General features: G+C 46.8%; 1 protein-coding gene across 1 annotated transcript; it reads left to right on the top strand.

Moving 5' to 3' along the window:
- Positions 1-2,117: 2,117 nt before the first annotated feature.
- LOC122923496 (olfactory receptor 6N1-like) lies at positions 2,118-15,501 on the top strand. The gene is made up of 3 exons (XM_044274321.1): positions 2,118-2,278; positions 2,998-3,109; positions 14,548-15,501. Exons 1-3 carry the CDS (start codon positions 2,118-2,120, stop codon positions 15,499-15,501), a joined length of 1,227 nt encoding a protein of 408 aa, XP_044130256.1.
- The last annotated feature ends 342 nt before the right edge of the window (positions 15,502-15,843 follow it).

Below are 15,843 nucleotides of genomic sequence, written 5' to 3'. Positions count from 1 at the left end.
AGCTGATCTCTGCGCCGAACCTCCAGGGGCATCTTCTTCCAGGCGTCGCACCCCTCCAGTAGCCGAGGATCCACTGCAGCTGGCAAGTTCTTCAAGGAGGGCCGACCCCTCCCCCTCTGCACTGCTGGAAGTCACCGCCGGGAGCCTGCTGCCTCCTGCCGCGTGGCCTGCAGCAGCTCCGCCATGCTCTCCACCGCTCCCTCGCTGAGAGGCCCCAGTCTCCGCTCCCTGGACTGGGCCTGATGTACTGGGTCCTTCCTCCCCACGCCGACCGTCACGCCGGGCAGGCCTGGCACAGCCTGCAGCAGAGCTCCGCCGCTGAGCAGGATTCCTCCCACGCCTGGGCGTCCGGGGAGGCACAGATACCGTCAACCCCAGGAGTGGAGGGTCCCTTGAGGGGCTCCTTCTTTGGCGCTGAGCCCTAGGGGGCGCCATCTCAGGACTGAGGGGCGCCAGCGGTACAGACCGCCGCGGCCGGAACGTCCGCGGCAGAGACAAAGCGGGAGCCTCTGCCACCCCCTGCAGCAGCTCCTGGACCCGATCTTGCAGCCAGTCCTCACACCTCTCGGCCGCCGCTGCTCGAAGCTGTGACAAAATCGCTTCCATGATGCGTCCGGATGGCGTTCAGTACGCACCAAAATGGCCCCTCTCCCCTGCCTCACTCCCCCTTTTAACCCCTCTGGCTCCCCCCACATAAATCAAACCCACCAATCCCTTACTACTCACAGGGAGGGGTCTCCTTAAACCACCCCCTGTCATGTTCGCCTCCCCCTATGCTGCGCCCTAAGTCCGGCTCCTTCTGTTCTATTGCTGGGTGACAAGAACCCACTTTTGCTGCAAATGAACCCCTGCTGTGCCTGGGTTACAGGGGCCTAAATCTCTCAAAATCCTCTGTTCTATTGCTGGGTGACAAGAACCCACTTTTGCCGTGAATGAACCCCTGCTGTGCCTGGGTGACAGGGGCCTAAATCTCTCAAAATCCTCTGTTCTATTGCTGGGTGACATGAACCCCCTTTTGCCGTGAATGACCCCCTGCTGTGCCTGGGTGACAGGGGCCTATATCTCTCAAAATCCTCTGTTCTATTGCTGGGTGACAAGAACCCAATTTTGCTGTGAATGAACCCCTGCTGTGCCTGGGTTACAGGGGCCTAAATCTCTCAAAATCCTCTGTTCTGTTGCTGGGTGACATAAACCCCCTTTTGCCGTGAATGAACCCCTGCTGTGCCTGGGTGAGAGGGGCCTAAATCTCTCAAAATCCTCTGTTCTATTGCTGGGTGACATAAACCCCCTTTTGCCGTGAATGAACCCCTGCTGTGCCTGGGTGACAGGGGCCTAAATCTCTCAAAATCCTCTGTTCTATTGCTGGGTGACATGGACCCCCTGCTGTGCCTGGGTGACAGGGGCCTAAATCTCTCAAAACCCTCTGTTCTATTGCTGGGTGACATGGACCCCCTGCTGTGCCTGGGTGACAGGGGCCTAAATCTCTCAAAATCCTCTGTTCTATTGCTGGGTGACATGGACCCCCTGCTGTGCCTGGGTGACAGGGGCCTAAATCTCTCAAAATCCTCTGTTCTATTGCTGGGTGACAAGAACCCACTTTTGATGTGAATGATCCCCTGCTGTGCCTGGGTGACAGGGGCCTAATTATCTCAAAACCCTCTTGTAAGGATCTGGACTTGAACCCGGGACCTCTGCTGCGTCTGGCGGTGCCTCTACTTGCTGAGCCACCTGAAATGCTGGACAGTTCCTTAGACAATTCCTTGAATGATCTTGTCTTGAATCTTGTTTGCCTTGAACCTTGAACTCTTTGCTCCTCCCATGAACTTCCTGATTTAAGCCATGTCTCTGCACTTCCTGGTTGCCAGAATATTGTGTTGTTTCCAGCCAATATCTCGCTCCTGTCTATCCTGCTGCCGACCGTATCTCTGCTACCATCCGTTACTGACATTTGGCTTGTTCCTCGACTACGCTCCTGCTTAATTCCAACCTGCACTATCTCGTACCGCCCTGGGTCAAGGAATGGTAAGGCTGATGCCCTGTCACAGATGTTGTCTGGGCCTCTCCAGGAAAGCAACTCTGAATGTACGATCCTGCCTCAAAATAACTTTCTAGGGGCCATGAGTTCTAAGACCTTTCTTAATCTTCTCAAGGAGAGGTATGAGAATGACCCACTTCTTAATCATCCTCCTAAAGACTTTAACCTCAAGTACAGCAACGTTTTTTGGACTCAAGCGCATTGCCTCTATGTACCTGAATCAACTCGAGTAGAAGCTTTCAGGTTGGTTCACGACTCGAAACTTGCTGGTCTTTTTGGGTTTCTAAGACAGAGGAACTCTTATCACATTCCTTTTAGTGGCCTGGGTACAAGAAAGATGTCAAGAGTTATGTGGCTTCGTGTCGAACCTGTGCTCGCAATAAGACACCCCGATCTCCTCCTCTGGGGTTACTTCAACCATTGCCTGTTCCATTAAGACCATGGGGGTCAATTTCTATGGACTTTGTGGTCGTCCTTCCCCTTTCTAAAGAGATGACCACCATCCTGGTAGTTGTGGACTGTCTCACTAAAATGGCTCATTTTATTCTAGTTAAGGGGGTACCCTCTGCTGAACATACTGCAGAAGTAATGGTCCGGGAAGTTTTTAAACTACCTGGAATTCCTGATGATGTGGTGTCTGACAAAGGAGTACAGTTTACCTCTAAATTTTGGAGAAGTTTTTGCTCAGCGTTGGGTGTAACAATAAATCTGTCCTCAGCTTTTCATGCACAGTCCAATGGTCAGACCGAGAGGACCAATCAAACTTTGGAGCAATACCTTCGATGTTTTGTGAGTTATCTTCAGGATGATTGGGTGGACTACCTTCCTACGTCAGAGTTTGCTTATAATAACTCTAAACATAGCTCCACTTCCCAAAGCCCCTTTTTCCTAAACACTGGGTATCATCCAGTTTTTATTCCAGATCTACCTATTTCAACTTCAATTCCTGCTGTTACCAACAGATTAACTTCATTACAGGAGATCCAGGAGAAATTGACGAATACATCGAAGGAGGCTCAGGAATATTACAAGAAGGCTGCTGACAGACATCGGAGATCAATCCCCACCTTTCACGTGGGTGACAAAGTTTGGTTATCTACCAAAAAAATTTGAAGGTTCCATGTGCTAAGTTGGGTCAAAAGTTTGTGGGACCTTTTGAGATATTGCTCAAATCAACCCGGTCACTTTTCGCCTAAAACTTCCCGACAAAACGTTTCATGAAAATACTTTTTCTGGAAGAATTCATCCTCCTCCTCCACCTGTTGAAATACAGGGCGAAGAAGAATTTGTGGTTAAACAATTCTTGACTCCAGGTTCTTCCGGAACAAATTACTATATCTGTTTCAATGGGAAAGATATGGGCCAGAAGAAAACACTTGGGAGCCTGATGAGAATGTTCATGCCCCTAGATTAACAAAGGAATTCCACCAGAGGTTTCCTCACAAACCTGGCCCTTAGACATCCAGGGGATGTCCTGGGAGGACGGGAGTACTGTTAGGATCTGGACTTGAACCCGGGACCTCTGCTGCGTCTGGCGGTGCCTCTACTTGCTGAGCCACCTGAAATGCTGGACAGTTCCTTAGACAATTCCTTGAATGATCTTGTCTTGAATCTTGTTTGCCTTGAACCTTGAACTCTTTGCTCCTCCCATGAACTTCCTGATTTAAGCCATGTCTCTGCACTGCCTGGTTGCCAGAATATTGTGTTGTTACCAGCCAATATCTCGCTCCTGTCTATCCTGCTGCTGACCGTATCTCTGCTACCATCCGTTACTGACATTTGGCTTGTTCCTCGACTACACTCCTGCTTAATCCCAACCTGCACTATCCATTACCGACTTTGGCTTGTTTCTCAACCATGCTACTGCAAAAATCGCTGCCTGCTATATCTGCTACTGGACCTTCGCTTGCTCACCTCCTGCTTGGGCTATCCTGAGGACCGTGACCTGGTACTAACACGCAGCAAAGTCCATCTCCACCATCAGGAGCTCTGGAGAATACCGGTTAGTACTTAGACCCCGCACCTCAGGTGAACCCGTGTCATCAGCCAGGGTGACCAGTGTGAATATCTGCTCCGCTGCTATAGCTATTGGCTTCCGAGCCTGACTCCAGACCGTGACACCTCTGTTCTATTGCTGGGTGACATGAACCCGCTTTTGCCGTGAATGAACCCCTGCTGTGCCTGGGTGACAGGGGCCTAAATCTCTCAAAATCGTCTGTTAAATTGCTGAGTGACATAAACCCCCTTTTGCCGTGAATGAACCCCTGCTGTGCCAGGATGACAGGGGCCTCGTTCTCTCAAAATCCTCTGTTCTATTGCTGGGTGAAATGAACCCCCTTTTGCCGTGAATGAACCCCAGCTGTGCCTGGGTGACAGGGGCCTAAATCTCTCAAAATCCTCTGTTGTATTGCTGGGTGACATGAACCCCCTTTTGCTGTGAATGAACCCCAGCTGTGCCTGGGTGACAGGGTCCTAAATCTCTTAAAATCGTCTGTTAAATAGCTGAGTGACATGAACCCCCTTTTGCCGTGAATAAACCCCTGCTGTGCCTGGGTGACAGGGGCCTAAATCTCTCAAAATCCTCTGATCTATTGCTGGGTGACATGAACCCACTTTTCCTGTGAATGAACCCCTGCTGTGACTGGGTGACAGGGGCCTAAATCTCTCAAAATCCTCTGATCTATTGCTGGGTGACATGAACCCCCTTTTGCCGTGAATGAACCCCTGCTGTGCCTGGGTGACAGAGGCCTAAATCTCTCAAAATCCTCTGTTCTATTGCTGGGTGACATGAACCCCCTTTTGCCGTGAATGAACCCCTGCTGTGCCTGGGTTACAGGGGCCTAAATCTCTCAAAATCCTCTGTTCTATTGCTGGGTGACATAAACCCCTTTTTGCGGTGAATGAACCCCTGCTGTGCCTGGGTGACGGGGAACTAAATTTAGTGAAAACATCTGTTACTGATCGGAAGATTAGCGACTACAAGCGCACGCTGCTGATGGCATTCCCACCTGACAGCAGGGGCACAGTGGAAGCACAAGGCGAAGGCAGAGGAGAAGGAAGAGGTCGCCAACGCAGCTGGGGCACCGCCAGCACCTGAGAAGGCAGGGTTAGCATGGCCAAAGTGTGGAAAAGCTTTGTCAGCCTTGGCGGTGCTGACCTGCCCTGCAGCCAGTGTATAGTGTGAACGTGTGTTTAGCACAGCAGAGAGCATTATCACCGGCCGCAGCCAACGTGGACAAGCTCACGTTTATTAAAATGAACCAGACATGGATCCCACAGGATTTGTCCGTACCTTGTGCAGAATAGACATTTATACCAGTCTCAACCATCCATTCTTGTACTCAAGTGCACTTATTCTTAGTTTTATTTTATTATATGTCTCAATATTTTGGGGGATACCCCAATTAAAAAATAAAAAATAACAAATCAGTGTTGGCTACCTATTCCTTCTTTACTGCCGCTTCCACCTACACCGCCACGTCAACCTACACCGCCACATTTACCTATCCACCGCGTCCTCAACCTTCTACTCCTAGATCCAGATTGTTATTTTTAATATTTCTGTATTTTATGTTATTTTAAGTCATTTCCCTATCCACATTTGTTTGCAGAACAGTTGCCATGCTCTTAAGTACACTTTGATGCCTTTTGCAGCCCTCTAGCCCTTTCCAGGACTATTTTAGAGCAATTTTAGTGCCCAAAAGTACGGGTCCCCATTGACTTCAATGGAGTTCGGGTTTTTTTCAAGTTCGGTCGAACCCGAACATCCAGGTGTCTGCTCAACTCTATTCATATTCTCACTATTCCACATAAGGTATGTTTGTCCTGCACTCCCTAGTCTCTACCTAGTGCTATCAGCAGTTTTGCATGGTTAAAACTGCTGACAGACTCCCTTTAAAGGATGCATGTTTCCCTTTGTGTAACTTTATGCCAATTATTGGTTGGCTTAGGCTACTTTGAAATCTGCGGCATGGATTCCGGCAGGCTGTTCCAGTAGAGAACAGAGTGCCAGAATTCTCTCTATCTGGCACTGCCGGGTGCAAATGGAATGTCTGCGTGACAAATTAAGTCTAATAGGGTACAGTGGAGATCTGGCTATAGTCCGGCAAAAATGCTGCACGCTGCGGTTTGTGTCCGGCCGATTCCCGACCTTCTCTGCCGGATCAGTCGGCTGGATCTAAGTTGGAGACATAATTCTATGCTTGAATTGTGGCATAAAGTTGGCGCTAACATTCAGATATTAGGCCCCACGCCCTTTTCTGTTGAGTCACGCCCCCTTTGAGCTAGGTGCAGAGGATTTCTCAAGAACTTAAAGCATCAAATTGCACAAGAAATGCGCCAGGTCGGGGGAAATCGGCACCAAATTTTGGCACAGTTTACAACAGTGTCTACAGGCGATGGACTGTAACTAGTGCGACACTTTATCATTCATTTCTTGATGGGCACCGTTATATGGCGCCACGGAGGGCTGTGGGCCCCTCAGGCCCTGAGACTTGTATCATGTGTATGTATACGTCTCATCTTTCAAGACGATTAATGATAGTGTCATTCTATACGTGATCCCACCGGGGTCCATGGCGGTCGCTTCTGTTTACTATAAGTTAATTTTAGTAGCATTCTTCAAACATTAATTAACCCCTTGAGGGAAGAAAGACACAGGCTGTGTAATATTTATTTTTGCAAACAACAACAACAACAAGGCGGGGGCCCTTCGAGGAGGCTCAGACTAATAATTCTCTGGAGACTTATAACAACAATTAATACCACTCCAGATTATTACCCTGGGGTATAAATAGAGGTATTAGTAGCCTACAGGAGACTTCTCCGTAGGGCAAGAAAATCCAAACACTGTCCTCGAGAATCAAGAAGAATCCTCGTTACTGAGATTTCGAGATTTAAGACATTTTTCCTGCTATGGGAACCAGCCTATATCAGGTAAGTGTCATTCATCACATAACTGATGCCATAGAACCCAGAGAGGACTCAGAGTAATACATTGTATCGATCCACGTATACAGTTTAAAGAATGAGACGCTTTTCCTGACACATTTTAATGGCCAATATACATACACAAGAGACATGTCACAGACTTAATTAAACTTCAGAGCTGCACTCACTATTCTGCTGGTGCAGTCACTGTGTACATACATTACATTACTTATCCTGTACTGATCCTGAGTTACATCCTGTATTATACTCCAGAGCTGCACTCACTATTCTGCTGGTGCAGTCACTGTGTATATACATTACTTATCCTGTACTGATCCTGAGTTACATCCTGTATTATACTCCAGAGCTGCACTCACTATTCTGCTGGTGCAGTCACTGTGTACATACATTACATTACTTATCCTGTACTGATCCTGAGTTACATCCTGTATTATACTTCAGAGCTGCACTCACTATTCTGCTGGTGCAGTCACTGTGTACATACATTACATTACTTATCCTGAACTGATCCTGAGTTACATCCTGTATTATACTTCAGAGCTGCACTCACTATTCTGCTGGTGCAGTCACTGTGTACATACATTACATTACTTATCCTGTACTGATCCTAAGTAGTATTGATCGAGCACCAAAGTGCTCAGGTGCTCAGGCCGAATACCTCGGGATGCTCGGGTGCTCTACTGAGCACCCGAGCACAATAGAAGTCAATGGGAGAACCCGAGCATTTATCCAGGCACCCCCTGCTCTGAAGAGGGGAGGGTGTCTTGTTTATAGGAAAAGGTCAGAAATTGATAGAAACACTACTGAAATGGTTCGGGAAGGATGTCTGGATGTATCTTGTACTCCCGTCGCAGCTGGGAACGATGTTGTCCGAGTAATACGCCGCTTTCACAGACTGACAATAATACGCACAAAACCGAAGATAAAATTGATTTTAGAGGAAAAATTGTTAGGAAACATCCTTTCCTGTATATTTACTTGTATGTAAAGTGCAAGTGCTGCCAAAAATTACAAGCAAGAGGCACTCCGATACAACCTGTATATCACATAGAGGAGGCCTCATTCACATTGTGGTACAATTGTTCAGGTAGTGGGACTCTTACACTCATAAAGCCTATGCACTAAGTGAAAGGGCTTCCAAAAATTACAAGGAACCGGCACTCCAATAAACCCTTTATCACACTCAAAGGAGGGCATCATGCACCCTCTAAAAATTATGATTGATGGCCTGCTGGTGACCCTCAAAAACATTAGGAGCAAGGGCCTGCTGGTGACCGTCTAAAACATTATGGGCGAGGGCCTGCTGCTGAGCTGACCATCTAAAACATTAGGGGTGAAGACCTGCTGGTGAGCTGACCCTCTAAAACATTATATGCGAGGGCCTGCAGGTGAGCTGACCCTCTAAAAGATTGTAGGTAAGGGCCTGCTGGTGAGCTGACCCTGTAAAACATTATATGCCAGCGTCTACAGGCGAGCTGACCCTGTAAAACATTATATGCGAGGACAAGCAGGTGAGCTGACCCTGTAAAACATTATGTGCAAGGGCCTGCAGGTGAGCTGAAACTGTAAAACATTATATGCAAGGGCCTGCAGGTGAGCTGACCCTGTAAAACATATGTGAGGGCCTGCAGGTAAGCTGAAACTGTAAAACATTATATGCGAGGGCCTGCAGGTGAGCTGACCCTGCAAAAGATTGTAGGTGAGGGCCTGCTGGTGAGCTGACCCTCTAAAAAATTATATACGAAGGCCTGTAGGTGAGCTAACCCTCAAAAAAACTATATGCAATGGCCTGTAGGTGAGCTGACCCTGTAATAGATTGTAGGTGAGGGCCTGCAGGTGAGCTGACCCTGTAAAACATTATATGCGAGGGCCTGCAGGTGAGCTGACCCTGTAAAACATTATATGCGAGGGCATATATGCGACAAATAAGCATGTTGATATGATGGAAGAGGAGGAGGAGGATGATAAAAGGAAGATTCAACCATATTATAAACAACACATTTAAAGTGCCTTTTTGTTCATCAGCATTCCTCTGGTGGAGTCGAGAAGTCAGGGGCAATCCAGGCCTTCATTTTATAAGAGTCATCCTGTCAGCATTTTCAGTTAACATACGGATATGCTTATCTGTTATAATGCCACCAGCAGCACTAAATACCCGCTCAGACAAAACTATGGCGGCAGGGCAGGCCAGCACCTCCAAGGCGTAGAGCTCCAGTTTGTGCCACGTGTCCAGCTTGGACACCCAGTAGTTGTAAGGCACTGAGGGATCATTGAGGACGCTGACACGGTCTGCTATGTACTCCTTCACCATCTTCTAAAATTTTTCCCTCCTTGTGACAGTAGGCCGCGCATCAGGGTGAGGGTGCTGGCGGGGTGTAATGAAACTGTCCCAGGCTTTGTAGAGTGTTGCCCCGCCTCTGTTGGAACTGCTATGTGTTCCCCTCGTCTCCCCTTCTCGGTTGCCCAAGGAACTACGGACTCTACAGCCAGCGTTGTCAGATGGAAAATTTTGGAGCAATTTTCCAAGGATCTTCTGGTATTGCACCATTTTGCTCGTCCTCTCCACCAGAGGAATGAGAGATGAGAAGTTTTATTTGTAGTGGGGGTCGAGAAGGGTGAACAACCAGTAATCCATGCTGTCTAAAATGCGTACAACGCACAGGGTGCGGGAAAGGCAGCCTAACATGAAGTCAGCCATGTGTGCCAGAGTACCAACAGGCAAGACTTCACTGTCGTCATCAGGAGGATGACTCTCAATCTCCTCATCCTCTTCCTCCTCTTCTCCCCACCCACGCAGAACAGATGGCATTAAACTTCCATGGGTACTACACTCTGTAGCGGAGGCAACCGTCTCCTGCTCCTCCTCCCCTTATCATCCAATTTGCACTGAGAAGACGAACTGGGGGTGGTCTGGCTATCACCCTGTGTAATGTCTTCCCCCATTTCCACCTCTTCCACATGCAAAGCGTCATCCTTAATTGTGAGCAGAGAGTGTTTGAGTAGACACAGCAGTGGGATGGTGACGCTGATAATATTGTTATCACCGCTCACCATCTGTGTTGATTCCTCAAAGTTTCTTAAAACCTCACAGAGGTCAGACATCTATGCCCACTGTGAATAGCGGAAGCTGACTGGAAAGGCGACGGCCATGTTGCAGCTGGTACTCCACTACTGCCCTCTGCTGCTAACAAAGCCTGGCCAACATGTGGAACCTGGAGTTCCAGCGCGTGCTCACGTCGCACAACAGCCTGTAAGATTGCAATTTCCAGCTGCAGCAGCGCTGAAGCTGTCGATGACTTGCGGAAATGTGCACACACACGGCGCACCTTCACCAGTAGCTCAGGCAAACTGTGGTAGGTTTTGAGAAACCGCTGAACCACTAGGTTGAACACGTGGGCTAGGCATGGTATTTGTGTGAGCTTGCCGAGCTCCAAAGCCGCCACCAAGTTACGGCCATTATTAGACACAACCATGCCCGGTTCCAGTTTAAGTGGCGAGAGCCACAGCTCAGTCTGGCCTCCTATCCCCTGCCACAGCTCTGCGGCGGTGTGCTGTTTGTTCCAAGCTTCAGAATGGACTGTTGACGCTTCCCCACTGCAGTGCTACACTGCTTTCAGCTACCCACTGATGGCTGACTGGTGCTGCAAGATGATAATTTAGAGGTGGAAATGGAGGAGGAGGCAGAGGAGGAGAAGTGGGGGTTGGAGCCACTAACGTAGGTGCTGGCAGAAACCCTGATCGATGTAGGGCCCGCAATCCTTGGCGTCGGTAGCACCTGTCCCATCCCGGGGTCCGACTCGCTTCCAGCCTCCACAAAATTCACCCAGTGTGCCGTCGGGGAAATGTAGTGTCCCTGGCCGAAAGAACTTGTCCATGTGTCTGTGGTTAAGTGGACCTTCCCAGTAACTGCATTGCTCAGGGCACGTGTGATGTTACGGGACACATGTTGGTGCAAGGCAGGCATCCTGTATTATACTCCAGAGCTGCACTCACTATTCTGCTGGTGCAGTCACTGTGTACATACATTACTTATACTGTACTGATCCTGAGTCACATCCTGTATTATACTCCAGAGCTGCACTCACTATTCTGCTGGTGCAGTCACTGTGTACATACATTACTTATCCTGTACTGATCCTGAGTTACATCCTGTATTATACTCCAGAGCTGCACTCACTATTCTGCTGGTGCAGTCACTGTGTACATACATTACATTACTTATCCTGTATTATACTCCAGAGCTGCACTCACTATTCTGCTGGTGCAGTCACTGTGTACATACATTACTTATCCTGTACTGATCCTGAGTTACATCCTGTAATATACTCCAGAGCTGTACTCACTATTCTGCTGGTGCAGTCACTGTGTACATACATTACTTATCCTGTACTGATCCTGAGTTACATCCTGTATTATACTCCAGAGCTGCACTCACCATTCTGCTGGTGCAGTCACTGTGTACATACATTACTTATCCTGTACTGATCCTGAGTTACATCCTGTATTATACTCTAGAGCTGCACTCACTATTCTGCTGGTGCAGTCACTGTGTACATACATTACTTATCCTGTACTGATCCTGAGTTACATCCTGTATAATACTCTAGAGCTGCACTCACTATTCTGCTAGTGCAGTCACTGTGTACATACATTACTTATCCTGTACTGATCCTAAATTACATCTGTATTTATTTTATTATAAAATTATAAAACATAACAATAACACAATGTAACAAACATAATTACCATAAAATATCAAACACAACTAAACAATAAATAAAAGTAACACTGGTCCAGACACTCACTCCAATATTAATATTGTATTATATGCATACGCCAACTATACATATATACACCCACTCTCCGCCAATTATATACAAATAATCACAGAAAACTAACCGGTCCAGTTGCCAAATAACAATATATTTTTTTAATTATACCATATAAACTGAACGATATACACTATATAAAACTACACCCGCCAACCCCTTCCTCCCAGCAGTCTGAGAGCTGGTCCATCCTCTCATGCTCGCAGTTCATGTCCAATGTCCAGATCAGACTAGTGTGAATTTTTTATTTATTTTTTTACCCAGTGTCCCCAAGTCCACAGAATCCCAAACTCCAGATAGTCCCAAGAACACACTACTCCGCCCTTGTGTCACCAGTCACCACCCCACCTAACACCAAACCCCATATATACATGAAAATTTTGGCGAAACAAACCCACACCCATCAAAGCCCAAGTCCGATGCCTAGAAGCCCTACATCCTATATACTGACCAAAAAAAAAAAAATCTACCGTTTCAAGATCAGCCCACTACCAGTGAAGGGGATGAGAAGACTAGGGCTACCCAAAAGGAAAAGCCCCTCCAGAGGTGAGTTGCCCTCCCTGCCCCAAGTCCGTCATATTCTAGAGAGCGCATCTTCACCAGGTCACGCAGAAGGTTCCTCACCACCTCATCCACCAGGAGGATTTTCCGTTGCATATATACTAGACAGCGTGCGTTCCACGTGCAGTACCTCACCACTACACTAACTAAGAATAAAGTGCAGCCGTCTCGGCCTCCCAAGTCTCTGAATGCACCATAGGCCCACTCCGCATACGTGAGACCGGCCAGCCCAGGCCAGCCAATGGAGGCACATACCCTTTTGTAGACCTCTGTATTAAAGGGACAATAAAGCAAGAAGTGGTCCATGCTTTCCTGCACATCACCGCACTCCTCCCGGGCACAACCCCTTTTCTCACAGCTCCTACACTTCAAGTTGTCCACCACATACAGTTTCCTATGAGAGCAGCGCCAAGCTAAGTCACAAAACGTTAAGGAGATCCTGATAGAATTCAAAAGTCATAACCTAACCTCCAGATCCCGACTTGGGCAATCCCTGAGGGCCAGAGGTTTCTGAAAATAGGTTAACAGAACCATTTGGTCAAGGAGTTTCCTTGACAGAGTCCTAATCTCCCACATCCCCAGACACCACCGGCAAATCACCTTCAGAAGACGAAGATCCTTCACTTGCCCTCCTGTCTCCCATTCTTGGAAGAAAGGCCAAAACCCTCCCCGACAGGAGAGTACCTACGGAGGAATCCTCTCTTTTCAAAGGTCAGCAATGTTAACCTTGATGAAGGTGTTCACCAGGAATACCACAGGGTTTGCCATACACAACCCTCCCTAGCCTCCTCGTGCGGTAAGTAACCTCCCTCCTGACTAGGTTCAGTCTGTGCCCCCACAACAGTTGGAAGAACAGACTGTAGACCCGAGTCCAGAGAGGCTCCGGCAAGATGCACACACTGCCCAGATATATCAGCAAAGGGAGCAGGTTGGTCAAAGACCAACCCTTCCACTGGTCCACCTTACTTATCCTGTACTGATCCTGAGTTACATCCTGTATTATTCCCCAGAGCTGCACTCACTATTCTGCTGGTGCAGTCACTGTGTACATACATTACATTACTTATCCTGTACTGATCCTGAGTTACATCTTGTATTATACTCCAGAGCTGCACTCATTATTCTGCTGGAGGAGTCACTGTGTGCATAAGAATTACAGGCGGACATATCCTTCAAAAGTGAACATTTATAACTGCTAGAGAAGTATCTACTAATAGTACTAATTCTACAAGAAACTAACTAGAATTAAACATGAAGATCGTAAAGGCCTTATTTTAGTTTTTTTCCTGCATGTCAGGATTTTTTGGTCAGGATGAGCATCTTAGAAGGCTCAGCTCTGCAGGCAACATGGCAAGGAGCAGGAGGAGCTGAGCTGACATATATAGACTGATAAAGTTTTTCACTTCCTGTGAACCCCTTCTCTGTCTATGCATAGAGGAGTCCAGTGGGCGGTCCTATCAGTGATTAATTGAATGTATCTAATAAGAATATTGAATCCTTATTGATCTTGTGTCAAACCATCTTCATAGCCCATATTATTGTATTTCTCTACTCTAAAGAAAATGTGGATAGCAAACATAGCATTCTGATGTATATTGAGATCCTCAATTGCCTACATGAAAGTGCCACTATAGGCAAACTGTGCAGATGGGCAGGTTGCAAAATAAACCCCTCAAAGATCTATTTGAAAAATGAGGGCAGCGATAAAGAGATGGGCAGTCAAATAGGGAGAACTGCAGATGTCTATATGGGACATGAGTGCCACCATGGACTGGTACAGTAGCTAGGCAATGAGCTAGAGGGCCTGACAGCTGAGTAGTCTAATAGATCCCATCATTTTTGGACAGTCAGAACCAGAAACCCTTCCATTCTCCTATTGATTGGTTAGTTGAGTGTTTAGTGCCAAACTAAAGCCTTAGCACAACCTCATTCTACCAAATTATTAAAATAACATCCTCTAATGGTAGTATCCCAGTCTACAATCTCAAGAAAATATGCTACTCCTTCATAAAATTTGCAATTGCGATACATCCCAGGGCCACCATTTGAACAGTACACATGGTGTTAGAGGTCCTGATAGATTGACCTGTAGGATACCACAAACCCCTCCCCATCACTGTTACCACTCATACACTTTCCATTGATATTTTCAATTTGATTTTTCTCAACCAGTTGGACAAGGACTACCTTCAGACGGCAGTTTCTTCTAACCTGACCATTCATCTTGTAACAGAATTCATCATCTTTGGCTTCCCTAGTCTTCAGAGCTATCATATTTTGCTCTTCTGTGTGTTTCTCTTTATTTACCTGTTCACCGTCACTGGAAATGGAAGCATCTTCTTCTTGGTTATACTTGACCAACGGCTACATACTCCAATGTATTTCTTCGTCAGTAATTTGTCTTTCCTTGACTTGAGCTACACCTCAGTAACCATTCCGAAGATGTTGGCCAAGTTTTCAATGCACCTTAACACCATCTCTTATGCAGCTTGCTTTACTCAGATGTATTTTTTCTTGTCTTTAGCAGCAACAGAATGTTTACTTCTGACTATCATGGCTTATGACCGATATGTTGCTATATGTTCTCCTCTACATTACCAGACCATTATGACCAGGAGACGGTATCTACTATTGGCGTCTTTGGCATGGTCTGGAGGTTTTCTTATTCCTGTCACAATCTTAATCTTAGCCTTGAACTTACCATTTTGTGGTCCTAATATTATCCATCATTACTACTGTGACCATCCACCATTGTTGCAGTTGGCCTGCACCAACACTTCCTTCAACGTAGCTGTTGGCTCCTCCATCGGGGCTTTTGTTCTCCTAATAACATTTACTCTAGTGGTCGTTTCCTACATAAAAATCATATTAACAATTCTCAAAATTGACTCCAAAGATGGACGCAAGAAAACATTTTCCACATGCGCCTCACACTTTGTGGTAGTCAATATGTTCTTTTTGCCGCTTATCTTCATGTATGTCCGGCCAAAGGCTTCCTACTCTTCAGATGTGGACTCTCTGGTGGCCATGCTATACACAGTTTTAACACCTTTGATGAATCCGGTTATATACAGCTTCAGGAACAGAGACATTAAAGAAGCTTTCAGGAAGAAGGTCCACCTTTAAAACCAAAGGATGGCATAGATAGATTTGGTATTCCTGTAACCGTGACAAACCTTATCGAACAGCGAACACATTAGCTATGGTGGTTTTTACATGGTGCCATTAAAATTGTCTCATTATTTTTTTTTTACATTTAACCTATACACACATACACAATAAAATGCAACAAAAAAACATTCCAAAAACATCACTGGCACCATTAATGGTGTATTAGCATGTTGGTTTGGTGACAGAACTTGAGCCATAATAGGGTCCGCTCTATCGTACAAGGTTCCACATGAACTTGGAACTGGCCCCGAGACTGGCAGAAGAACCTCTGATGGGCCAGGCTCTGACATAATAATG

This window comes from Bufo gargarizans, unplaced genomic scaffold (genome assembly GCF_014858855.1).
Source record: "Bufo gargarizans isolate SCDJY-AF-19 unplaced genomic scaffold, ASM1485885v1 original_scaffold_1653_pilon, whole genome shotgun sequence".
Lineage (NCBI taxonomy): Eukaryota > Metazoa > Chordata > Amphibia > Anura > Bufonidae > Bufo > Bufo gargarizans.
Note: the sequence above shows the minus strand (reverse complement) of the source record. Positions and strands in the feature narration are given on the sequence as shown.